The 21,434-nt window shown below is 43.8% G+C and overlaps 2 protein-coding genes across 3 annotated transcripts in view; one reads left to right on the forward strand and one right to left on the reverse strand.

The window, feature by feature from the left end:
* CPS1 (carbamoyl-phosphate synthase 1) overlaps nt 1–21,434 on the reverse strand; it is a 175,043-nt gene that overhangs the window by 150,698 nt on the left and 2,911 nt on the right. The gene's annotated exons all lie outside the window — the stretch shown is intronic.
* MYL1 (myosin light chain 1) lies at nt 1,069–19,443 on the forward strand. 2 transcript variants are annotated; one of them, NM_001310359.1, is given in 7 exon segments: nt 1,069–1,329; nt 12,326–12,353; nt 15,429–15,572; nt 16,956–17,129; nt 17,620–17,697; nt 18,221–18,273; nt 19,119–19,442. In NM_001310359.1, coding segments are annotated over 6 exon segments (579 nt in total). In that variant the 5' UTR covers nt 1,069–1,203; the 3' UTR covers nt 18,250–18,273; nt 19,119–19,442.

The raw sequence follows: 21,434 nt of genomic DNA on the forward strand, positions 1-21,434 counted from the left end.
TCTCAATCATACAGATCAGGGAAACCAGGTCTGAAAGTCAGAAGCTGCTTTGTCGTGCTGAAGAGTCTTGTTGACAACAAAGCTGCCTCCTGCTGAAAGCTGCATCTTCCAGTGAGACCTGGAGAGCACAGGGGGCCCATCAGGGGGCTGCGGGGTAGAAGGAGAAACAGACATAGGATGGGCAGCCAAACAAGGGGACAACAGAAACTCCTCCTGTGCCTGGTGGCTAGTTGCTGATTATAACTACTGTATGAGAAGGAAACCTTTTGTGGGGGAAAACATGGCATCCAGCTGATCTCCGGTCTATCTCGGGCTCAGCTTATCCAAAGGAAAGGAAAAAAAAAAAAAAAAAAAGATCAAAAGGAAGAAATTAAAGGAAGCAATTTTAAATTTTAAACAGGGTCTTAATGTGATAGAAAGGAAGTCAGAGCAGCTGAGAAACGCCCAGGGTTTGGAGAGACGCCTTGGTTGAAGACACTGCGGTGTTTTCCATATTTGTCTGCTTTATTTTTAAACACCCAGAGCCTTTGCTTGATCAACACTTCCTTGTAAAAGGAGGAAGCAGAGGAGGAGTACGGGGCTCTGGGGAGAGAGGCAAACGAGGCTGGAAATTGATGATCTTCCCAGCCATTAAAGTCAAAATTCCTGCTTGAAACCAAACCCTCCTGGAGCACTACGCAGGCATGGGGGAGAAGGGGAGGGAAGGAGAGAATATTTATTACTTCAGCAGAACCGAGGTTCTGATGAGAAAAAAGGACCGCTCAACCCATGTCCGAATGTCGGCAGCAGATCTGAAGCTGGGTTTGTCACGTTTCCCCTCCGCTTTCCACACCTTCAAAAAAATAAAAATAAAAAAATGCAGGGAAGGTGGCTGGGGTTTTTAAAGAGGGGTGGGGGGGAAGCCACCGAGGTCCCTTGATCTTATGAAGCCCTGAACTCTTACATTCCATTTATAGCCCGAGCTGGAATGACATCCCCCTTGATTAGCAAGCTGTCCAATCCAGCTGCCTGGGTCAGGACTGTACAAGGCACTAAGTGAAATATATATATGCCCTTTTAGATTTTAGCACATTGGGTCCACCCCCAGGGCACAGGCTGTAGCTCATTCTGACCACTGCTTCTCTCCCAGGAATCACTTCTAAAGGGTTTTTAAACTTTTTTTGGGGGGGGGTTACCTTTACTCTCAAGTTTAAGCAACACAAAATGGCACCAAAGAAGGACGTAAAGAAACCAGCAGCAGCCGCAGCACCAGCACCAGCACCCGCCCCAGCACCAGCACCGGCGCCCGCTAAACCCAAAGAGCCAGCAATTGATCTCAAGAGCATCAAGGTAAATGGATGAACGTGTGCTGAGCGCTGACCCCGAGCGCTCCCGAAGGGGAAAGTTAGCAGAGTCCTTGCTGAAACTGGCAGGGAAACGTTGTGTGTGTTTTTTTCCTGCTTGGGGACTGTGGTGAAATGAATGAGTAACCCCCCAGGGATTGATTTCTTGATCTGCCTGAGCTTTCGGTTGTGTTAGTAGCTGGAGGGATGCGAGGCATGGCGCATGATTTAATGCAAGAATGAAGCCTGGTGATTTCAAACGTGTTGTAGAAGGTGGCCCTCAGAACTTTTTACCAAATCAGTATCAGTCTGACCTGTTTTGTAAAGCTGAATTTTAAAGTTCCACCAAAAAAATCCTCAACCCCCAAGCCCTGACCTAAATGCATGAGGGTTGGAAACGGTTACTGAAAAGTGAAATGAAATGTTTTCCCATAGCACGGTACTAAAACCAGATGTTATTTTGCAGTTTCCCCTCAAATTTATTTCCAAATTTTTGAAAATACCTGATAACCCTTTGGCCATGTGTTCTGAGATCAGCACTCCTTATCTTTAAAAGCAGAGATGAAAAGGATTCGCCAATTTCATCTATTTTCATTCTCTTTGCACAACAAACATTGAGAGAGACCCACGAGCTAGAAACCCACAAAGGGAAGTATTTCAAGTGATTTCCCCTCATCTTTTCATGTTTACTCAAAATTTGCAATTTGCTTCATATTGAAAGTAACCAAGAAAAGATTTGCAGAGGTTTCCCTTGACCGCACATCCATTGGAACTTGCGCTGAATCGAGACTTTGCATGCCACCTGACATCACCAATTGCTGCCTGGCCCCTTCAAAGAGAATTCCTGAAATTCCCTTCAAAGGGAAATTCTCTATTTAGAAAGAGCAGAGAGAGAGGTTAAGCAGTTAAAGAGATGAAGGGACAGACCCACTTCTCTGGGCATGACTATACATAGTTATTCTCCACCTACCTGACAAGCTGATTGGTCCCAGGGCCAGTTTGCTGAACGCTGCATAAGGAATCATGCCTACTAGGAAGAAAAGAAGGAGTACAAGGTCTCCTAATAGGACCTACTCATTTTAATTTCATGATGAATTCTGCTTCAGGTGCCTTAGTACACACAGTCTGTCACCCATACAGTCCCAGGATTCTGACCCATTTGGTAAAATTTCTTGAAGTTTTAACTTTCACCACCAGTAGCCAGTCCCTTGCTGAAAGAGCACATAGTTTCTTGCAAGGCTGAAGCTGAACTCACTGGCAAAGCAAAACCAAGAGCAAGAAGGGGTGGGAAAAGACACTTTGGAATATTTAGAGTGATCTTAGTAAAGGCTACAAAGAAAGCCAACTGTTCTGGAGAATACTGTCTGAAAATTAGATAAGACCTCACATTTCACCCATCTCCAGAGATGAAGGGGACACAAGCTAGATTGCCTACTAAATATTTTAATATGATTTGATAGCTCTCTGTGTCCAGTTCATTAGGAGAAAATAGAATTTTCAACTCCAGTGATCCCAGCTAATCTGTCTTTAAATAAATAGACTTAACAGTGTATTACCCACTGAAAAATGGCCGGCTGCAGTCTGAGGCATCTCTGTGGTTCAGTCCAACCTACTCCTCTACCCAGGCAGCTCTCTGTCGCAGCAGGATATATATACAGGTAGCAGAGAGAACACGCTGGGTTTTGTCACGTTGGGACTGAGAAAAGATAGCCTTCCTGAATTCTTTTTTTTGAAAGATAACATCAGACACTATTCTTCCTCTGTGATGTGCAGAAAAACCTGGGCTGCGTAAGACAAAAATATTCCCTTACCATTAGTGGAAGCACATAAGCATTACTGTTCTTATTTGCAAATGAGTAAAGCTATGAGCAGCACGATGGATGGTGCAGGGCTGCCCTGCCACGTGCTGGTGGCACAGCCCCTGCCACACTTGCTCGTCATTGTCGTAGATCCCTCTCTGAGCATCCCCTCTGCTCTTCATCCTGACCTCAAGGAAGCCTTGAGGCACTGCAAGGAGGGACAGAGCCCCCCAGCACTGAGGGGTCCACCCCATGGCACAGCAGTCACCACAGGGTGACGCAGGAGCCCGCACTGCCTGTGAGGGTGAAGTGTCCCCTCTGTCCCCAGCCTTCCCCTCTTACCTGAGCCTCCACAGCAGGCCAGAGCTGCCCAGGTAGACTGTGGCACCTCCAGGGCTGGCTCTTTGGGAAGACACCAGGAACAACCACAGCACCTTTGACACAGACTTGGAACAGGAGCAGGGGCTGGAAAACCTCCTGAGGTCCCAACCAGCCACCCTGGGCTACCCAGCTGCATTCTTTGAGACCTCAGGCAGTGATGGGAAATAGCATCCTCCTCTAAACAATTTGCTAGGGAGATATATGTGGCGGAGTCAGGAATCATAATTCACATTTTCTGACTTCTAGCTCAATCCCTTCTTTAGCATTAATTAATCCTGAATCCTTCCATTTGGCCAGGAAAGCATCAGCACAAGAAAAAGCACAGCACCATTTCCAGCCAAACTCTGGAGCCAAAGAGTACTTAAAGCTAAGCTTCTGACCAGGACTCTCAGTAAACAAACCAAGTCCTGGGGCTCTTTGCACTGATTTACCAGTCAAAACCTCCAGCCCTCCCAACAAGTCCCTTTCCAAACGGCCCCGCTGTGCTCACCAGGGGAATTAGCAGCCATGCTGCAGCTTGCTGCTAACAAGGGATTCCTGGGAACACCTAGCTGTGGGGCCGGTGATAATCTGGGGAGTCACAAAGCAGGCAGATGCACAGAAAAGCTTCTGTAATTTTTACACAAGATCCCCCAAGCTCCTTCCATATCTTACAGCTGGAGCAGGTAAGAGTGGAGCTGCCTAATCAGGGTACAGCTGCTAAATAATCCAAACCTGGCTGTGCACTTCATTTCAATTGTCATCCAAGATAATGCCTCCAGAATAAACAATAAAGAGGTTTAGCAATATGAGAGGGGATTCTTTTGGGGGCACCCCTTCCCTTGGATGCCCTGTTCGGTCTGCCTTCAAGGAAACTGGTTTTGGGCCTCTTGGTGCATGCTTTGAAAGCCAGCCCTATTTATGAAGTTTCAAGCTGGGTTCTTGCAAAAGCAGGCACCCCAAAACCACCTGGCATCCTCAGAAGCAGTGACAGGCCTCTCACCCTCTCGCATCAATATTGTCTGTTCTTTCTTCCCCCTCCACCCTAAATTAACCAAATCAAAGCAAATCTTTGGTGATTTCCTAGTACCAGATTTTCTAGTTTTGAGCACCACCTATTGACTCCAGCACTGAGTAACAGGAATACCAGACTGCTAGAGACCCAAATCTAAACTCAGCCCTTTATCACCTCACCTCACCGTAACCAGCACAGGAAGGGAACCAAGGCAAAGACTGGGAGGAGGAGGAATTCGTTTTGATGTGGAAAATTAAAAGACCCTTCTTCCTCCTACTCAAGAAAACAAAACTCAGAATTTACTCTATACAAATCTTTCCGGCCTTAATTTATATTTCCAATTTTCCTTATCACTTGGGCATCCTGGGACTTGAATGTCAGGTGCACAGGTCAATAGTTAAGTCATAACTGACAGGAAAAGAACAGGGTGATGGACACAATGGGACGTTACCAACTGGACTTTAACAGGAACCGACAACAATTAAGAGAGAAATGACCATTTGGGTCATTTTGTTAAGAGACCCCTGGATTTTTTTATTTTTAACCTAAGACTCTAGGAAGGGCATTCTCACAAAACGTAGCTCGTTTGTTTTGTCAGCTTTTTTCTCCCACGCACACCTAAGCAAGAAACTCTGAGCTGACGAACAGCACTGCTGTGGGCCACTTCTGATGAGGATTCCTCACGTGTTGGGTTTTGCAGCAGAGGCAGGGAGAAATGCCTAAACTTCATACTGTCCAAATCAGAAGCAGATAGAGAGGGTTTGTTGTGTTCAACTTTGTCCATATCACCAACACAGAGAGTGTGCTTTTGTTGTTGTTGTTGTTTTTACTGGAAATCTAAGGGTCCTGCCCAGCCTCACAGCATTGGCCATAAGGCTTTGGGACCTGGAGATGCTGAGCTCAGTGCTTTGTAGGCTCCCGCTCTGCAAAAGGTGACCTGAACACACAGTGTTTCGCCAGGCCCTTTGCTTACAAGGGTACACCTGAGGGTACTTGCAAGTATCCACAGTATAAGCGACACTCGTTTGGTGCACGAGGCTTCCCACACTGCTGCTTTCAAGATGAAATTCCATGGCCAGGGACCAATTATGCTAAGCCCTGTTGCAGATAAGCTACCTATATCCATAGGGGAAAGTAATTCAGAGCTATCCACTAGTAAAGACTTGCTGAGGCCTTGTGCAACCGTGTGATGCATGATGGAGCCTGCTGCATGGAAAACAAACCTGTGTGATTGTTTTGCTTTTAAATACAGAGCTCTTAAGGCTGTAAAAAGTGTTTCTTCAAACGTCCTAACTCTTATTACATTTACTACTCAAGGAGGTGACCTCTGAACAGGCATTGCGTTGGATATAACCAGAGAGAGGTAATGTCCCTAAATGCACTGACAGAAAGCTGCTGGGCTGGAGGGCAAGCAGGACTACAAATGTCAGCTGAAGCGCCCAGAGCGACTACGCTGCAGACAAACTCTGTGCGAAGTGGCACAGTGAGAACAGGAAGGTTAGCAGGAGCTGTGCTCACAGCACTAAAGGCTTTCTTGGGAACTGGCAGGTTCTTGGCTGAAGTTTTTGGCGCGGGCCTTTAGGTTATGCCTGATCCAACCCCAGTGATGACTCCAGAAAGATTCTTTAGGACGGACATACCTGCTGGACAAGGTCACCAGCCCCAAAGCGCCCTTCAGGTAGGACAGAGACAAACACAAGTACAACTTTGCCTGGAGAGATGTGCAAGTACCTATCTGACCATCCAGGCCAGCTTCCTCCTATCACTTTGACTGCTGAGACACAGCAGCATTTTGGATCCACTCCAGAGCAGCCCCGGCCACCACTCAGGAAGTTTTCTTTACAAATTTTTCAGAACCTTACCTCCTTTTTTTCCTCCTTTTCCTCCTAAAGTGCTAAGCAAGGAGTCCCTCAGAAGCAGAAACTTCCCCATATATTTTAGCAGACACTTTCTTACATCTGCTAATGGGAAAAATGGTTTGAAAAGCAAAAGCAACGATTTTTGACAGGGCCCCATTCTTAGTAATTCACAGCTCTGGCAGCATTTAAAAGGTACCTATAGCCTTTGGAGGGTCTGGAGAGTGACAAAATTTGGTAGAAACGATGGAATTCAGAGAAAATGACAGAGAGAGAAGCATCTCAAAAGCTCACTTAGAATACTTTCTAGTGCTAACGTGGTACAGACTTTCTCCCATCACCAGATAAACTGAAAGAACCTAACAGTATTGCTAAAACAGTTTTAAACCCCTCAGTGCACAGAGATCATTACAGACAGCAACAAGATATTTGAGTTTATCTTACATAAGGTAAGAAGAAGGTGACTAATTTAGCCAGTGACAAGTAAAGAAAGAAGTTGCCTGTAAGGAGATATGAAACAGACAAGATGGAAATTTGCCCCTGGTTCCTTGAGGCTTTATTACATCTTACACCCACTGCCAAAAAGTGCTTTCAGCTGGCTGCTTTACTGCATAGCATTTAAATGTCAAGTAGCGAGAGTTTAAAATAATGTTAATACTCTACCACTGCCACTGGGAGGCACGTTAAAACAAGGGATGCCTCAAAGAGCAGAGCTCCAGAGCCTCACATTTCCTTGCACATCCCCTCACTGAGGCACATTCATGCAAAACTAAATGCAATTAGAAAAGGGACACACTAACAAATGAGCACATCTGAATGTCCTTCCCCCTATAAAGCCAATACAATCTGCGCAAAATGGTAAGATCAGCAGCTGCAGCACATTTCACTCCCAGGCATTTCAGAAGGGCACATTCAATTAATTGCCAAGGTTCATCTAAAAGTTTTTGCCTAATTGTAAAGTTGCAAACTAAAGTCAGCAAACCAGGAAGTTACCCAGAGTACTTGGAAGGGGAAAATCTAACCCAATTCATCTATGTTGAGTCCATTAAACTAAGAGATTTTGAACTATTCTTCCAAACATTGTAGTATCTCATTTCTTTCCCATATATTAGCAGTGTTCAGCTTTATTCTTTCTTCTATTATATTTTCAGGCAGTTTCATTCTCAAAACCTGCATTTAGCGTTTATTTGCCTTCTAAAAGACAGGAGGCTAAATGCATCAGGCTGCTGATTCTTACTTAAATGAGAAGCAGCCTCTATGAATTCTGCAGCATCGATTGCACCAGTTACTGAACCAGGGTGAGGGTCAGCACAACGACTGCCTGCTTTCGAGCAGGGTTTGAGAGCTCTGTAATCCTGTCCTCAGTCATGGCTGCTAGAAAATCCGTGCATCTGTATTAATCGAGGAGCAGGCAGTAGTGGCAAGCAGATACTATGTGAACTACAGCAGGCACAACCCTAGCTATATCCACCCAGAATTAAAGGAAATCCTTTAAGGCCTGTATAAACTGCTAAACATATAACAGGCATCTTGAGGGACACTCTGATATTCCCCTCTCTGATTTTCCCAAACATCCAATGAATTCTCAGTCTCTTTTATGGAGACAGCACCTTGAACTACCTGGGGGCTCTCTAAGCAAATCCCAGCTAAAACAATTCTCTTCTCTGTAACTCACCCAAAGGGTACCAAGCAGATGGAGCATCTTCAGCTTCCAGCAGCGTACTTTCCTGGGCCTTTTCACCCTGCCCAGACCCATAAAACGAGTACAAAGTGGCTGTGGCTCAGCACAGCTGTATTTAGAGTGCCCACCAGCCCAAACTGGTGAGAACAGCACCACACAACAAAGACTTGGACCAGGGGTCCAGGAACCAGTGATTTTTTGAGAGAAAAGTTAGGAACTAATAAGAATTTGGAAGTAAAGGTTTGGATGGATTGGGTCTTCTGCTTATCTGGTGATAAGGAGTTGCATATAACCCTGTTCACCCTACCCTATATAACCAGGTTCTTGTCAAAACACTTCTAATTTGCAATGAGAGGAATAGAAGGCAGTCACAAGCTATACCTGGAAGAGCATTAACTGAAAATAAACAGCACTTTTCCTTGGTATAGATATCCTCCTGGATAATAACTTAGTCCATAAGTAAGGGTTGAGTCAAGTTAGAGAAATCCAGCTCCTGCTGTTTTTTCCCTATCTTACAACATGTTCCAACAGAACAAAGGTTTCCTCATTGCAAGATCTTCCTTTCTACCTTGGGAAGTTTTTGAAAGCTTCTCACAGAATCACAAGTCTTACCTTTGATGATTTTTTAAAGGATTGTTGCATTTGCTTTACTGAGGGCATTTATAGATGCACTTACTCAAAGTGAGGAGCATTTTAAGCCCCCGACAGACCCCACAGGCCTAAAGCAGGGTGATTCTTAATTCAATTGTATGTGATGTGCCCATGCTAGAAAATTACTCCCCAGCAAAATTCTGTCTAGGACACTTTTATTTGACAAGTAATGAAATGAAGGGTTGATGTGGTGCTCAGGTATTTCCTCATCTAAAACCTGAGCCAAAGTCTCATACAGTCAAGAGTTCAGTTGGCTTATATGGAGACCCCTCTCCATTTATACACACCTGATAAACCATTCAAGCCAGGTACTTAATCCAGGTATCAGTTTTCTATATTCAAGACAAATGTGCCCCTATTATTTTCTGGTTGTCATCTAACATGTTTTGGGATAGGTTTTATTGTAGCCAACCATAGAGCTGACGAGGAAGTGAAGGTACCAAGAAATGTTTTCTTTGAACCAAATTCAATCATGTTGTTCCAGGGGAACATTTTCCAGTTGCCAGCACTGGACAGCAAGAGGCTGAGGGCAGGAGGAAAATTCCACAAAAGGCAACACACCGCGTTGACCCAGGCAACATTTCAGCTCTGCCAAAGTCTTTAGAAAGCTTCTCTATTAATGCATCAGGACTGATGGCCAAGATCCATATTAGCTTTCTCACTGCCTGTGCTCCAGCCCCAGGCAGTATTTAATTAGGAGGTCTGAACTGTGCTAAGCCTATGCTGGATAATTCAGACAAAAAACATCAAACCTCTTTCCTACACAGCCCCATAGCCATGGTCTGTCCTGAATACGGTCCCGCTCCCACATGAAAATAGTAGCAGATACAAATAGAAGAGGAATCAAAAGTGAAGAACTGGCAGCAGAGCATTTTTCATGCTCAGTATGTTCCCCATATTCCCCCAAAATGGGAACAATAATCTGTTTGGACAGAGAGTTTTCCAACTAAAATGACTAGCTTGGAAACTTCTTTGCAGTTGTATCTTTAGTTTTTAAGTGGGGAAGTAGGAGGTTAAAGTCTCAAATCTAACTAAATATTTTGATTTATTTTGATTGTTCCGTTTAAAAAAAATGTTAACAGTCTGCTTGGATTGGATTATTTTTTTCAGACCACTCAACATACTGAAAAAAGCCAAATATTCAAAAAGGTTATGTTTATCTTCAGGGTAACTAAGTGAACTGCAGCAGAAAGTTTCTCACTAATCATATTTTACCATTACAAAAAGAGTGGCAAGTGCACAGCAAAGGAAAATAACAAAAAATTAGAGAGGGGATGTTTGTAACATGGAGTCTGTTGCTGTCACAACCATTTCCACGCCAGCTTCATGACCCTCCCTACCCATTTGAGGTGACAGGGAGCAAGGTTTGGAGCAGTTTTTCTCCCTCTTTTACCTCTCACAGCACCCACTTGGAGATTGTGATACAGGCTTATAAAATGGTACACGATAGGAATTGGTCTTTGCTACTGAAGAAACTGCAGCATCTCCCTCCTCAAACCTATCCTGAAACTCTCCACTTGCAATCCCAACAGGACCTCGTCTGCTACACAAAAAGCAAGCGCTGCCTTTCCCCACCATGAATAGTCACCCTTCCAATACCCAAAGCTTTCTGGAGGGTCTGGCTTCCATCACGGCTTCTTCCACATGCCTGTAGAACAAAAACCTCTCCAATTCTGACCCCAGCAGCTGCTCTCCTCACCACACCAGTGAGCTTTGAAGCTAGCACACTACTGTCCTACCCCAACCACTAGAAGGAGGGTATCCTAAGTGTCCCACTACTCTGCACATCAGATGCAAGCCTAGTACTAATATAGCTGGGTGCAAGACACTTGCATCATTTTTCTCTTGGAATCATTCAAAATTTTGGAAAACCCAACCAGCAGAGGAAGACCTTCGGGGGGGGGGGGGGCACTTCAACAGGTGAATCTTCTGCTCAGCGCCAACACCTGGATTGCACCAAACAGACAAGCAGCAACGCCACTCATCTAATGCAAAGCACCGTATTATCCAAAAAAGGGGTCGAGAACAGCCCAGTGAAGGTGCAAGGAATATGAGCGATTTCATGGGCTTTGAAACAAGCCCAAAGCATACCATCCAGCTACACCTTACACACAACCTGCAGGCTACATGCAAAAACAGCCAGCTGGGCAAATGCCTTGCACCTCTTGCCCCAAGAAGTGCTCAGTTGCTGACTTAAGAGCTTATTGGAAAAATAGGAGCCTTCCCTAAAGGGAATTCTTGGTAGGCTTGGACAGGGAATATCCCTGCTTGACGGTCCGGACCCAGAAATTGCTGACGTGATTCAAACTTACTGCTTGCTACTCCCCTGCCCCTCTCCAGCCTCCTAAAAATAGCCGTAAGATGCCCATCGAGGCATGGAGCCTCCTGTCACTTTGCCCTAAGAAAGCTAAAGAACTCACCAAGGGGAGGGGCAGCTTCCTTCTGACACCTAATCCAGGCAATGCCGTCAGCGCCGCCAGATAAATAAGAGGAAGAAAGGCCAGGAAAGCAGGACCACTCTCAGAGACATCTCAGCTAATCCCTCCTGCCCGTCCGCCGCTCTACTTTTCCAACTCTCAATCATGGTGGGTCCACTAGAAAGCTAAAGTAGTTAGCAGCAAGCCAGTGTATTTTACATGATTAAATCCAGCTTCTCGCTCAATTTAGTTCTAAGTGGGAAAGATAGACCAAAAGATAACAGCTTAGAGTTGCTTGATTTTCCTCCTCAAGCCTAAAGGACTGTGGAAGGCTTTCCAGTCAGCCTGAAGCTCTGCTCCAGGCAGCGGTAGACGTGTGGTTCCTGCAGCTTCAGGCAGAAGGGTTACAGTTTGCTGGTGCTATAAGCATTTTTTTTAATCTAATGCAAGAGTGGCAAAGGAAAATAGTAATATTTTTGATATAAGAGAGTATTGTAGTTTAGTACTTTACGAAACAATGTACTGTCAAAAGCTAATTGGAAACAAACTTTAAGGGCATGGTTTATTTTCTTTGTTAACGTATAAAAAGCTGCTCGTTAAGCGATATTACTTCAAATGGTCATAATAAAGCAGGTCTACACTAAAGCAGTAAGTGACCTGATGGTACATTAATGACTTATATGTTAGTTAAGAGGCTTTAGCTTGTTATTGCTTCTAGCCACAACCTTGGCTTTCCCCAGGATGCAGATTTTAACAGAACCTTTAAAAACAGACCTGGCAATGCATTTTTACAAGGCAGGTTGCTAGTTTAGGTTGGCAAGGCCTAATTAGGCAAGACAGAAGTGAGAACACTCAGCTACCTTGCAGCTACCTTGTGCTATTTGCTTTCTCTCAGTGCATTTTCAGCAGTACTAGCTCTCTCTTTTTTTTCTCTCTCTCTTCCCAACTGCAGTCCTTCACTCCTGACCAAATTAATGGTAAGTGAAACAAAAATTAAACTTTACCGGGGGCAGGAGGGGGAACATAATGGCTACTGAACGCTAAGTATTCACCAGTCTTAACAGCTCTTTTGCTATCTGCATTACTTCTGCACATCTGACAGGCCGTATTTTTGCTGTTTTGGAAGATACTCATGGATTGAGCTGGATGCTTTAGAAAACAAGCAGGTTCTCCCCCAGCCCCCCCTTCCTAAGCTATTTTTTGTGATTGATTTCCTTCCAACAGATCGAGTTCTCCAAGGAGCAACAGGATGGTAAGTTACAAGACAGCCAATGTGTTTTACATGTATGTGAGTTCAGAGAGGAGCTACAGGCTCAAACATTTAACCTTTACCAAAAGATGAGCTAGAACTTCAGCCAGTACAAGTCACCACAAACTTGGCTTCAGAAAAACTGTGCTGACTTACACCGAACAGGAACGTTACATGCAATTTATCCGTGTGCTTATGTGTGACCCAAGCTGAGAAGTTCATGAGCTTGTTTGAGTGGAAATAGCGTGGTGTTACCAGCTCTACCTGCTGAACATTTTTCAGCTGTGCTAAAGGGTGCTGAAAAGTGGTCTTTATTTTTAAGCCATGAGTGAAATAGACAGATGAAGTACAACAGGAAAGAGTTAAAAATTTAATTTAGCTGTGACTTTATATGAACAGAAGTATGGGATTCCACCAATGGCCCACTTGTCACTTTTGCTGGGGGATGCTATGGAAGGGGAAGCAGAGAGTCTGTTTTATTGTAAATATATTCATGAAGCATGGGAACGTTTAGTAAATAAGCAACTTGTGCAACCTGTTGCTTATAATGTAATCGACTGGATGTTATGCTGCAATTCTCAGGGATCTTGCTGTATTTCCTGGGGGCGATTTGTTGAGCACCAAGTTGCAAATGTTTTTTTTCAATCTAGTAGATGTGCTGATAAAAAAAATCCTGACATGAGCAGTTCCCCCTGAAGACCTGGAAATTTAAGCTGAAGTTTTTAAAATACTTTAGAAGATGCATTTAGGTTATATTAAATAATGTAGTTTTTAAAGACAATGTCTAAAATTCCATATCAAGTACAGCAGACCTCACTGTGAACAATGTATTTAGAATAGAAAATACAGGGATTTTCTAGGGATTTTCCAGGGAAGAGGAACAGCTCGAAGTAGCCCTTAAGAGCTCTAACCTTCCTGAACACCAGCCTTCTCTGGGTTGCACCATAAAACTCATCAGGGAGAGGTACCGTGCAGCAAGTGGGCACGGAAACCTTCTGGCAGTCCAAATAGTCCAAAGGAAAAGAGACTCTTCCTTACTTTGTAATTCTGAAAATTTTACAGAAGGGTAGGGAAGGTTTAATAGAGAAATGTCATCATTTCAAAACTGCTGGCACGTACAACAAAGCAGATTTTTCTTCCAGCTTCCCTACATATTTCAGCTCTAATGCTACAACACTGTTGATTAAAGCAAGCAGAGTAGCAATTAATAACCACTTGCGAGAGGGAGGATTTCCCTGGAATAGAGATGTCCCGCCCTCAGTAGCTATTTCCAGCCACACCAGCTGCTCGGCATTGCCCCCCTTAGAGAGGGATTTTAGATTTGCTTATTCCAGGGGTATAAACTAGGACTAGCTATTAAAAAAAAAAAAGATACTGCAGTGAAGCGCATGCCTGAGACAAAAGTAAGGTTTTCTTCTGAGCTGAGGAGCTGTGTTCAGAGCCCAATGAACATAAACCTCCATGGGATTTACAAAAAAAGAGAAACTCTCCCAACTGGCTTTGCTAATAACAGACTGGAACTGTATTTTATCTTTTGCTCTGGCTAAATGTCATGAATGCACCAGATGAAAGATCTGATTGTATGGTATAAATCAGCACAGCTCTATCAACCTCATCTGCTAGAGCAGGGGCTGATACGAAACTGGGATACTGTAAGGGGAAGCTCTACACAGATCCAGAAGGCCTTGATTTCATCATCTGCAATAATAGCTGTAAGGGGAGAGGGTTAGCAGTGAAGGGTTATAGGTCTCACACATCAAACAGTAAGAAGGTTAGTTTCAGGTGGATTAGATTACAGCCTAGCAGGCTGACATCCTGTATCAGCAGTTTTACTGGGTGCCAGCAACTCCTCCACTAACACAGTGAGTGTATGGATGGCTAGAGCAAGAACCTAAGTACCTCTGTCAGATGTCCCCAGCACAAGATGAATGAGGACATGACTTGATGTGGTTTATTGCTCCTAAATCTGCCCTGAGGCACAAAGAACATTCCACCTACACGCACTGCGGGACCCAAAGCCCCTCCCTAGCTGCTGGGAGAGCATGACAGCCAAGGGAAGGACATTATGCTGCTTTACTCGGAGTTAAAAACACAGAGCTATTAGGCACTGCAGTGCAGGAAAAGACCAAAACAACAGCACAGACCAAAATGCTCTGGACATACGAGGTTTGAAAATGGCATTTTAGATAAACCCATTACTTTTTTTTTTTTTTTAAAGATATCTTTACTCATTGCAATAAACAGCTTAAAAAGCTTGAAGAATGCAATAAGATTAACATGGAGTTTTGTAGCAGAAAATGAAGACAAGCAATATGTTGAAGGCAACTGCTTGCACCAATTTGTATAGAAGTGTCAATACCCCTAAGTCCTTTGTCAGCAGCACGGGGGAGGAGATGATTGAACTTTGATAATTTGGCAGCACCGAAAGAAGCAAAGTCTCAAAGTTGTATGCACTGAGAACATGCCAGAATAAGGCAATGCAAGTGTTGCCACTGGAAAGAGCTGGATATTCACCCATCTGTAAGAAGTGAGGACAGACAGGAGAGCAAATAAAGTAGAAGTGTCGTTGTAAGGCAGCTTTATGAAAAAGCAAGAGTAGCAGCATTTGAAATCTACCTTCAAGTTTCCCATTAGTACTGTGTGGCTGAGATGCTGGAATTGCAGGCAAATGTTTTGCACTCCTATGTGCTTTGGCAGAAGAGTCCCAGTCCTTGGGCAGGTTAAAATGGAGTGGATTATTCAATAACATTTTTACCTTCTACTACCATGTCCTATAAAGAAACGTGTTCTTGAATGGCAAAGTCTGTAGAAAGCTTATCTTCCTCTGTGCTTGAAATAACTACAGGGTCAATCACAAAGCTACTGGTGGTTATTAAAGCCAGGAAAAGTTTAAAAATAGTGAAACCAAAACATCAGAAGGGAGGAGTTTTTCTTGGGACCATGGGTCAAAGATTCCCCTTCTAACTCCCTGGGAGTCGTTGGAACGGTGCCAGGAGACAAGAGGCTCACATCTTTGTCCATACAACTTGTCACTGCAGAGCTGTCTGGCTTGATTTAACCACTACTCTTCCCTTGCAGACTTCAAGGAGGCCTTCCTCCTCTTTGACAGGACTGGTGATGCCAAGATCACCCTGAGCCAGGTCGGTGACATCGTCCGGGCGCTGGGGCAGAACCCCACAAATGCTGAGATCAACAAGATCCTGGGCAACCCCAGCAAAGAGGGTAAGTGCCCTGCAGTCTTTTCCAGGCCCTTTTTTCAAACTGAGGAACTGTAATTAGGCAACATTGGTACTCACAGTAGGAGGGAGAGGATTTGTTTGCTCCAACAGGGAAGTCAGGTGGGATCTCAAGCAGGAACACATGGAATTTCACCAGTTCCTTTTGAAGAGGATGGCAGCCCATCTGTATATTTCATCTGAACAGGGTGTTCTGCTTAAAACTGGTACACGCATAGACATATGAGGTGTAGGCTGTTTGTTAGTGGCCTTTTACTAGCTGCCACCTTCTATTTCCTTTCCTCCCCCTTTTAGAAATACAAGTGGTAAATACTGTGGTAATCTTTTCACAAGAGCTTAGGTACGGGACATCCCTGAGTTCACTCAAGCAGTCGCTTATTAAGATGGGTTACATCATATCCAAACACTTACATTTGGCAGAAGAGGCTCTAAGGAACAACTCAGAAGTCCTGAGTTCAGCATTAGCACCCGTGGGAAGCGCTAAGCAGAGGACTAACAGTGAGGTGAAACCATCAAGGTGCTGTAAGTGACCAGAGCAATAACTGTCAGGGGTTTTATATAGTCAGGTAGCAAAATACTTTCAGTAACAACTCTATATTCAAAAATTTTGTATGTTTCCATCTATTATATTTCATTCCTGCCCAAATGAAAACTGCTCTTTGCAAAGATACAGGTAAGAAAAAAAAAAGAAAGGGATCCTTTTAGCAGCCTTGCTCTAACAAAAACACATGGGGAAGGCCTCACTGGAAACCACAATTTCTGGCTCACGGAAAGAAAGGGGCTAGATGCACTAAGCTTGTGAGGCCTTCAGCCTCCACACTGAATATGTGGAATATTCATATTCCTCTAGACATTCTTAATTGGCTTATTCTTTTGCTAATAGCCTCTGCTTCCACATCCAATAGAAGCCAAAGAAGTCAGTAATGTGATATTGGCAGCCCCAGGGGCTTGCCTAAGTCCCAAAATCCCACTCCTGTTGTCTTTCCCCACTGCGTGGGGTTCAAGATCCGTTTTACCATATTCTGTAGCTCCCACCCATCAAAATCGTTTCAACAATCAACTCATACAGCAAGTTTCATTCCTGGAAAAAAAAAAAAAAGAAAGAAAAAAACAAGTGTAAACTTATAGAACTGTGTGAAAAGTTGAGCAAGTATGTGAAAAATCATATGGATGTGAAAATTAGCTCCCATGGTAAGAGGGAATTCAGATTTCACAGAGAAACTGCCAAATCCCATGGGAAAGGCAGGAGTAAGCTAGAGAACAAGGCGTGTAAGTGAGGTGGGAGGCTTCCCTGCATGTGGTGGTGAATACCCCAAGTGAACACACATTGAAGTGTGCAGTAGCATAGCAACTGGTGCTGTCTTTCCAGAGATGAATGCCAAGAAAATTACTTTTGAAGAGTTCCTGCCCATGCTGCAAGCAGCTGCTAACAACAAGGACCAGGGTACCTATGAAGACTTCGTTGAAGGTCTGCGTGTTTTTGACAAGGAAGGCAATGGCACAGTCATGGGGGCTGAACTCCGTCACGTACTGGCTACGCTGGGTAAGGGATTATCACCTCTGAACATTAAATTGCTGCTGTTTGAAGGCATGAGAGAAAAGAAAGATGTTCTAACTAGCTTGGAGAGACAGAAAGCTACAAGGCCAGACAAGACCGGGTTTCTGACCTGGGAATCCAAAGGGAAAGGTGATACAAAACACCATGGAAAACTTAAAAGAAAGGCTTTATTACTTCTCAAACCAGGTACAAAGAGACCCTCTTGAGTGACAGACAGAACAGGCTGTAAACTTCAGTGAAGTAAAGCACACAGACAGAGGATTTGTTGTGTAGTTTCTTCACTCTGTAGAAATAACTACGATTGCTGTGTCTACGTGCATGTACAGAACTTCTATAGAGAGTTAAAATGAATAAATCTCAGTTCAGCTGTAGGCCTTTTCACTAACCTAGAAAACACGGGAAGCATTTGGAAGAGCTGTAGGATCCAGCATCATGCGTCTGTGTAAGAATTAACCAGGCTGTATCTGCTCTCCAGGCGAGAAGATGACAGAAGAGGAAGTAGATGAACTGATGAAAGGTCAGGAAGACTCCAACGGCTGCATCAACTATGAGGGTAGGTGTGGGGGCTCACAACTCTCTCTTCTCCTACATTTCAGTGCTGAGTTTCATTGCACTTGGCTTTTAGCTTCTCCAGCAAACCAGTTCAACAGAGCTACAGCTGAGTTATGTTGAAAGGTTTATGCATGAAAACAAGCATTGCAACACGCTTAGCCTGCAGTCACACTGCTGAAAAGGCTAGCTTTGGTCACAGCAGAGAAGGCTACTGCTGTCAGCTCTGGGTCTCTAGGCTCTGACTTTCTGTAGAAAAGCTGTAGTGGGGGGAAGTAAACTAACCCACGGCAAATGGCTTAGGCAAAGCACTCCGTTTGTCATTGGTCTCATCACAGCTAGGCAGAAAGAGAATATAGTTTGTAAAATATTAAGTTCTTCAAGCTTCCTATCACATTACCAAATCAAATTCAAGCAGAAGTACCTTTTTGACACCATCAGCTCCTGACCAGCTCTTGCCTTTAAGAGTATTTCCCAAACTACTATTTACTGCTCCTTCTAACCATCGCATTTGTATTTTTCCACAGCATTTGTAAAGCACATCTTGTCTGTCTAAGTGGACATCCCCAGATATGAAATGGTAGGTTCTTCACATTTGCAGTCTTAACCTTGTCTCTTTGCTATGCTTGAAGGTTCCTACAAGTCCATGGTTGTAGACACAGGTTATGAAATCAACATGACACCATCTCCGCAGTGATACAATAAAATTAAACTGTTTTCCAAGAGCAAGGAAAACAGGAGAGCAGATTATTGGGCCTTAATCCCAGCTCCACAACTGGCTGGAAACTGAGGCAGTGTTTAGTGCATTTTTTTCAGATATCTGTACCATGAAAAAACAAACAAACAAACATTCTGTTTATCCATGATCACAAACACCAGCTTAAATATCATCTTAGATTTCTGTTGTCATACAAAATTGGAGTTTACACTATGAAAATCAACAGCTTAAGACATTTATCCTATAATCACAGAGACTATTTGTTTAAAGAAAAAACAAGTCTAAGCAACACCTTACAACATATAGATTACTGTAGAGAGTAGACTCAATACTTTTGTGAGCTACTCTTCAAATAAAATTAAGCAATCACCTGAAAAAAGTATTTTAAGTCATGATCAATAGCCAAAAGGTGGCTCCAGAAGTATCTGAGCATTTAGCAGTACTTCTACAAAGAGGGCAAAACCCCACAACCTTGACATGATTCTCTTTTGTCAACAGCAAAGGTCAGCAGCTCTCTTTAAAGTGCAAAAACAAATACCGTGGCTCTATGGGCCCTTTTGGACTGTTATTCTATCCTGGGAAAGACAGTCTCAACTTTCATAAGAAACAGACACCTCAAGATAGAAATCAAGGGCTCAGTTTGTTATTTTGCAAGTGTTTTTTCAGCCAAAGGTGACTTCAAGTTCAACTCTCTCATTCCTTCCTAGAACAAGTCAAATTCGGAAAGACCAGATGGCACCTAAGATCTGCCCAAGTGAAATTCGTGCTCTGGCAGGCACCATCAACATGGAAACTGCAGAGGACTGGACGACGTGCCTCTAAGCCCACTAATCTCTACCAGTGCATCCACAGGTATTGCCTCTGGGTCACTAAACTTCCAAAAACTGAACTTTCATCAGGGTAAGCAAGATGGAAAAGCTGCTACCATCCAGCATTCATCCATCCCAAGCATCTCTTTCCATGTTGTTTCCCATGAAGCAATGTAATCCATTGGAAAATTAAAGCATCAATAAAACCCTGTGGTCACTTTGAGGCTATAAAGTCTTTTTTCCCCCACCTAAAGCAGTTCAAACCTACTCAAAGCAGAACTCAGCACTTAATTTATTTCTGTATGTTGTATTCCACAAAATAAAATTTTATGAAAAAAAAAAACATATTTAAACTTCTTCCAGAGGTCACTCTACTTAGTTTGGATGAAAAGGGTTTTCTTGGGGGGACTGGCAGAAGGAACAATTAGGGAGCCACCACCTACATCAGCACTTGAATGTTTTGGGGAGGACACCCACTAGCCAGCACCAGAACAGCCCCTGGGGTGGCATCTGCCCTGAGATCCCAGGCAAGACCAACCACGGTGACCCTAATTTGGGGAGCCATGCAGAGCCACCCCCTTCCTGGCAAAATCTCCTCCTTAACACCACAACAGTGGGTCTACAGCACAATTAGGAAGGGATCCTAACTACCTGCGGTATTTGTAATCTTACGGACACGTGGAACAGCAGCCGCCCATACCAGCTCTGTACTGGGGGCACCAACCCCATGGCTGTAACCCCCCAGGCCTGGGGAGCCCAATAACCACAGGAGTAACCAGCTCTCAGAGCTGTATTGTTACCCACACCTCCCCGCCCTAAGCGTTATTGCTCCTTTCCTTGAGTGTTCCCAAAACTGCCTTACCCTCCTTTCTGAGGGTCAGCTTGTTCTATAAAAATCCAGCTTAGCCTTATTAAATTACCCAAGAACCATAATTCAAGAGCCAACAGGTGCTGCAAGGGCAGCTGGCACAAGAATAAGCCACGGCACAACCAGTGAAGCAGCAGCTGCCTCTTTTCCAAGGCTTCCCAAAAAAGTCTCCCACTTAAACCCTCAACATGCTGGCAAATGGGGCCAAGAGAGACCCAGAGATGAGCCCTGCCCAGAGACCTATGCCAGCAGGTAGTTTACAGGTGGTTGCTTCATGCAGTGGGAAAAAACCTTGATAGAAAGGGAGAAGAAAAAAAAATGAGGTGGTTGCTTAGCCTGTCCTAAAAAGGTAAGGAAAAAAAGCATGAGATGCATTAACCAAACTATTTATAGGGCCTCAGCCTGAAGGTTGTTTCTCAAGGGACTGCTAGACACCCTTCTGTTTCTGAACATACTGCATACACACATGTTGTGTGCTTCCTCCTTCCAAGGAAACCATGGATCTCAGTTGCTGGGAAAGCAAACAAAAAGCAAAACACTTCACCATTTACACTGTCAGTCTCCTTCTGATGCTTCCTTGCTACACTACCCTGACATGCAGTCACGTAGCCAGCCCAGTCCAGGGATGGACATGGCCTGAAGGACCAGAATTCCCATTGTTCGTTCCTCTCTGAACTGCAAGTTCAGTTAACTTTTCAGATATTTGCGGCCCAACCCCAGACTAGTAGCAGAATGGGGTGACTTCTCATTTGTGGAGAAATAGGCTGGATTAAGCCACTCATTTAAAAACAAAACAAAACAAACAAAAACATGTTTTTAAAACAGTCGCATGTTATGAGACATAACCAGCTCGACAGTACTTCTCTGAACTCTAATTGTAAGCAATCAAGACAACGTCACCTACATTACTCCACTACAGTAAGGTCAGAGCAGAAATAATTTTCAGATAAAACAGATGAAAATAAAGATAATACTCCTTTCCCACTAAACACGCTGAGTGGGAAGGGATTTCATTGAGCTACACAGGGAATGGATTTTTATGATAGGGTTTTGGTAGTTAAAAGTTTCCCATCCCAAACATAAACAATTATTTGTAAATAAATAAAGAAAGATGTCCATATTCTGATAAGACAACATTTGGGGATTATCTTCATTCAGCCATTTGTAAAGACCCACACCTTACATAGTAGCCTCTTCCAGCTAGTGACAGCTTCAACCAGCCACTCATTCAACCATTGTGACAACAAACAAAATTGTTACTACATCTTCCAATGAAAACAAGATGTTTTGACAATTCAAAGGAAAAAAAAAAAGTTTTGAGAGAAAGAACAAACCCAGACCACTCA

The sequence above is a fragment of the Anas platyrhynchos genome, chromosome 7, assembly GCF_047663525.1.
Source record: "Anas platyrhynchos isolate ZD024472 breed Pekin duck chromosome 7, IASCAAS_PekinDuck_T2T, whole genome shotgun sequence".
Classification (NCBI taxonomy): Eukaryota; Metazoa; Chordata; class Aves; order Anseriformes; family Anatidae; genus Anas; species Anas platyrhynchos.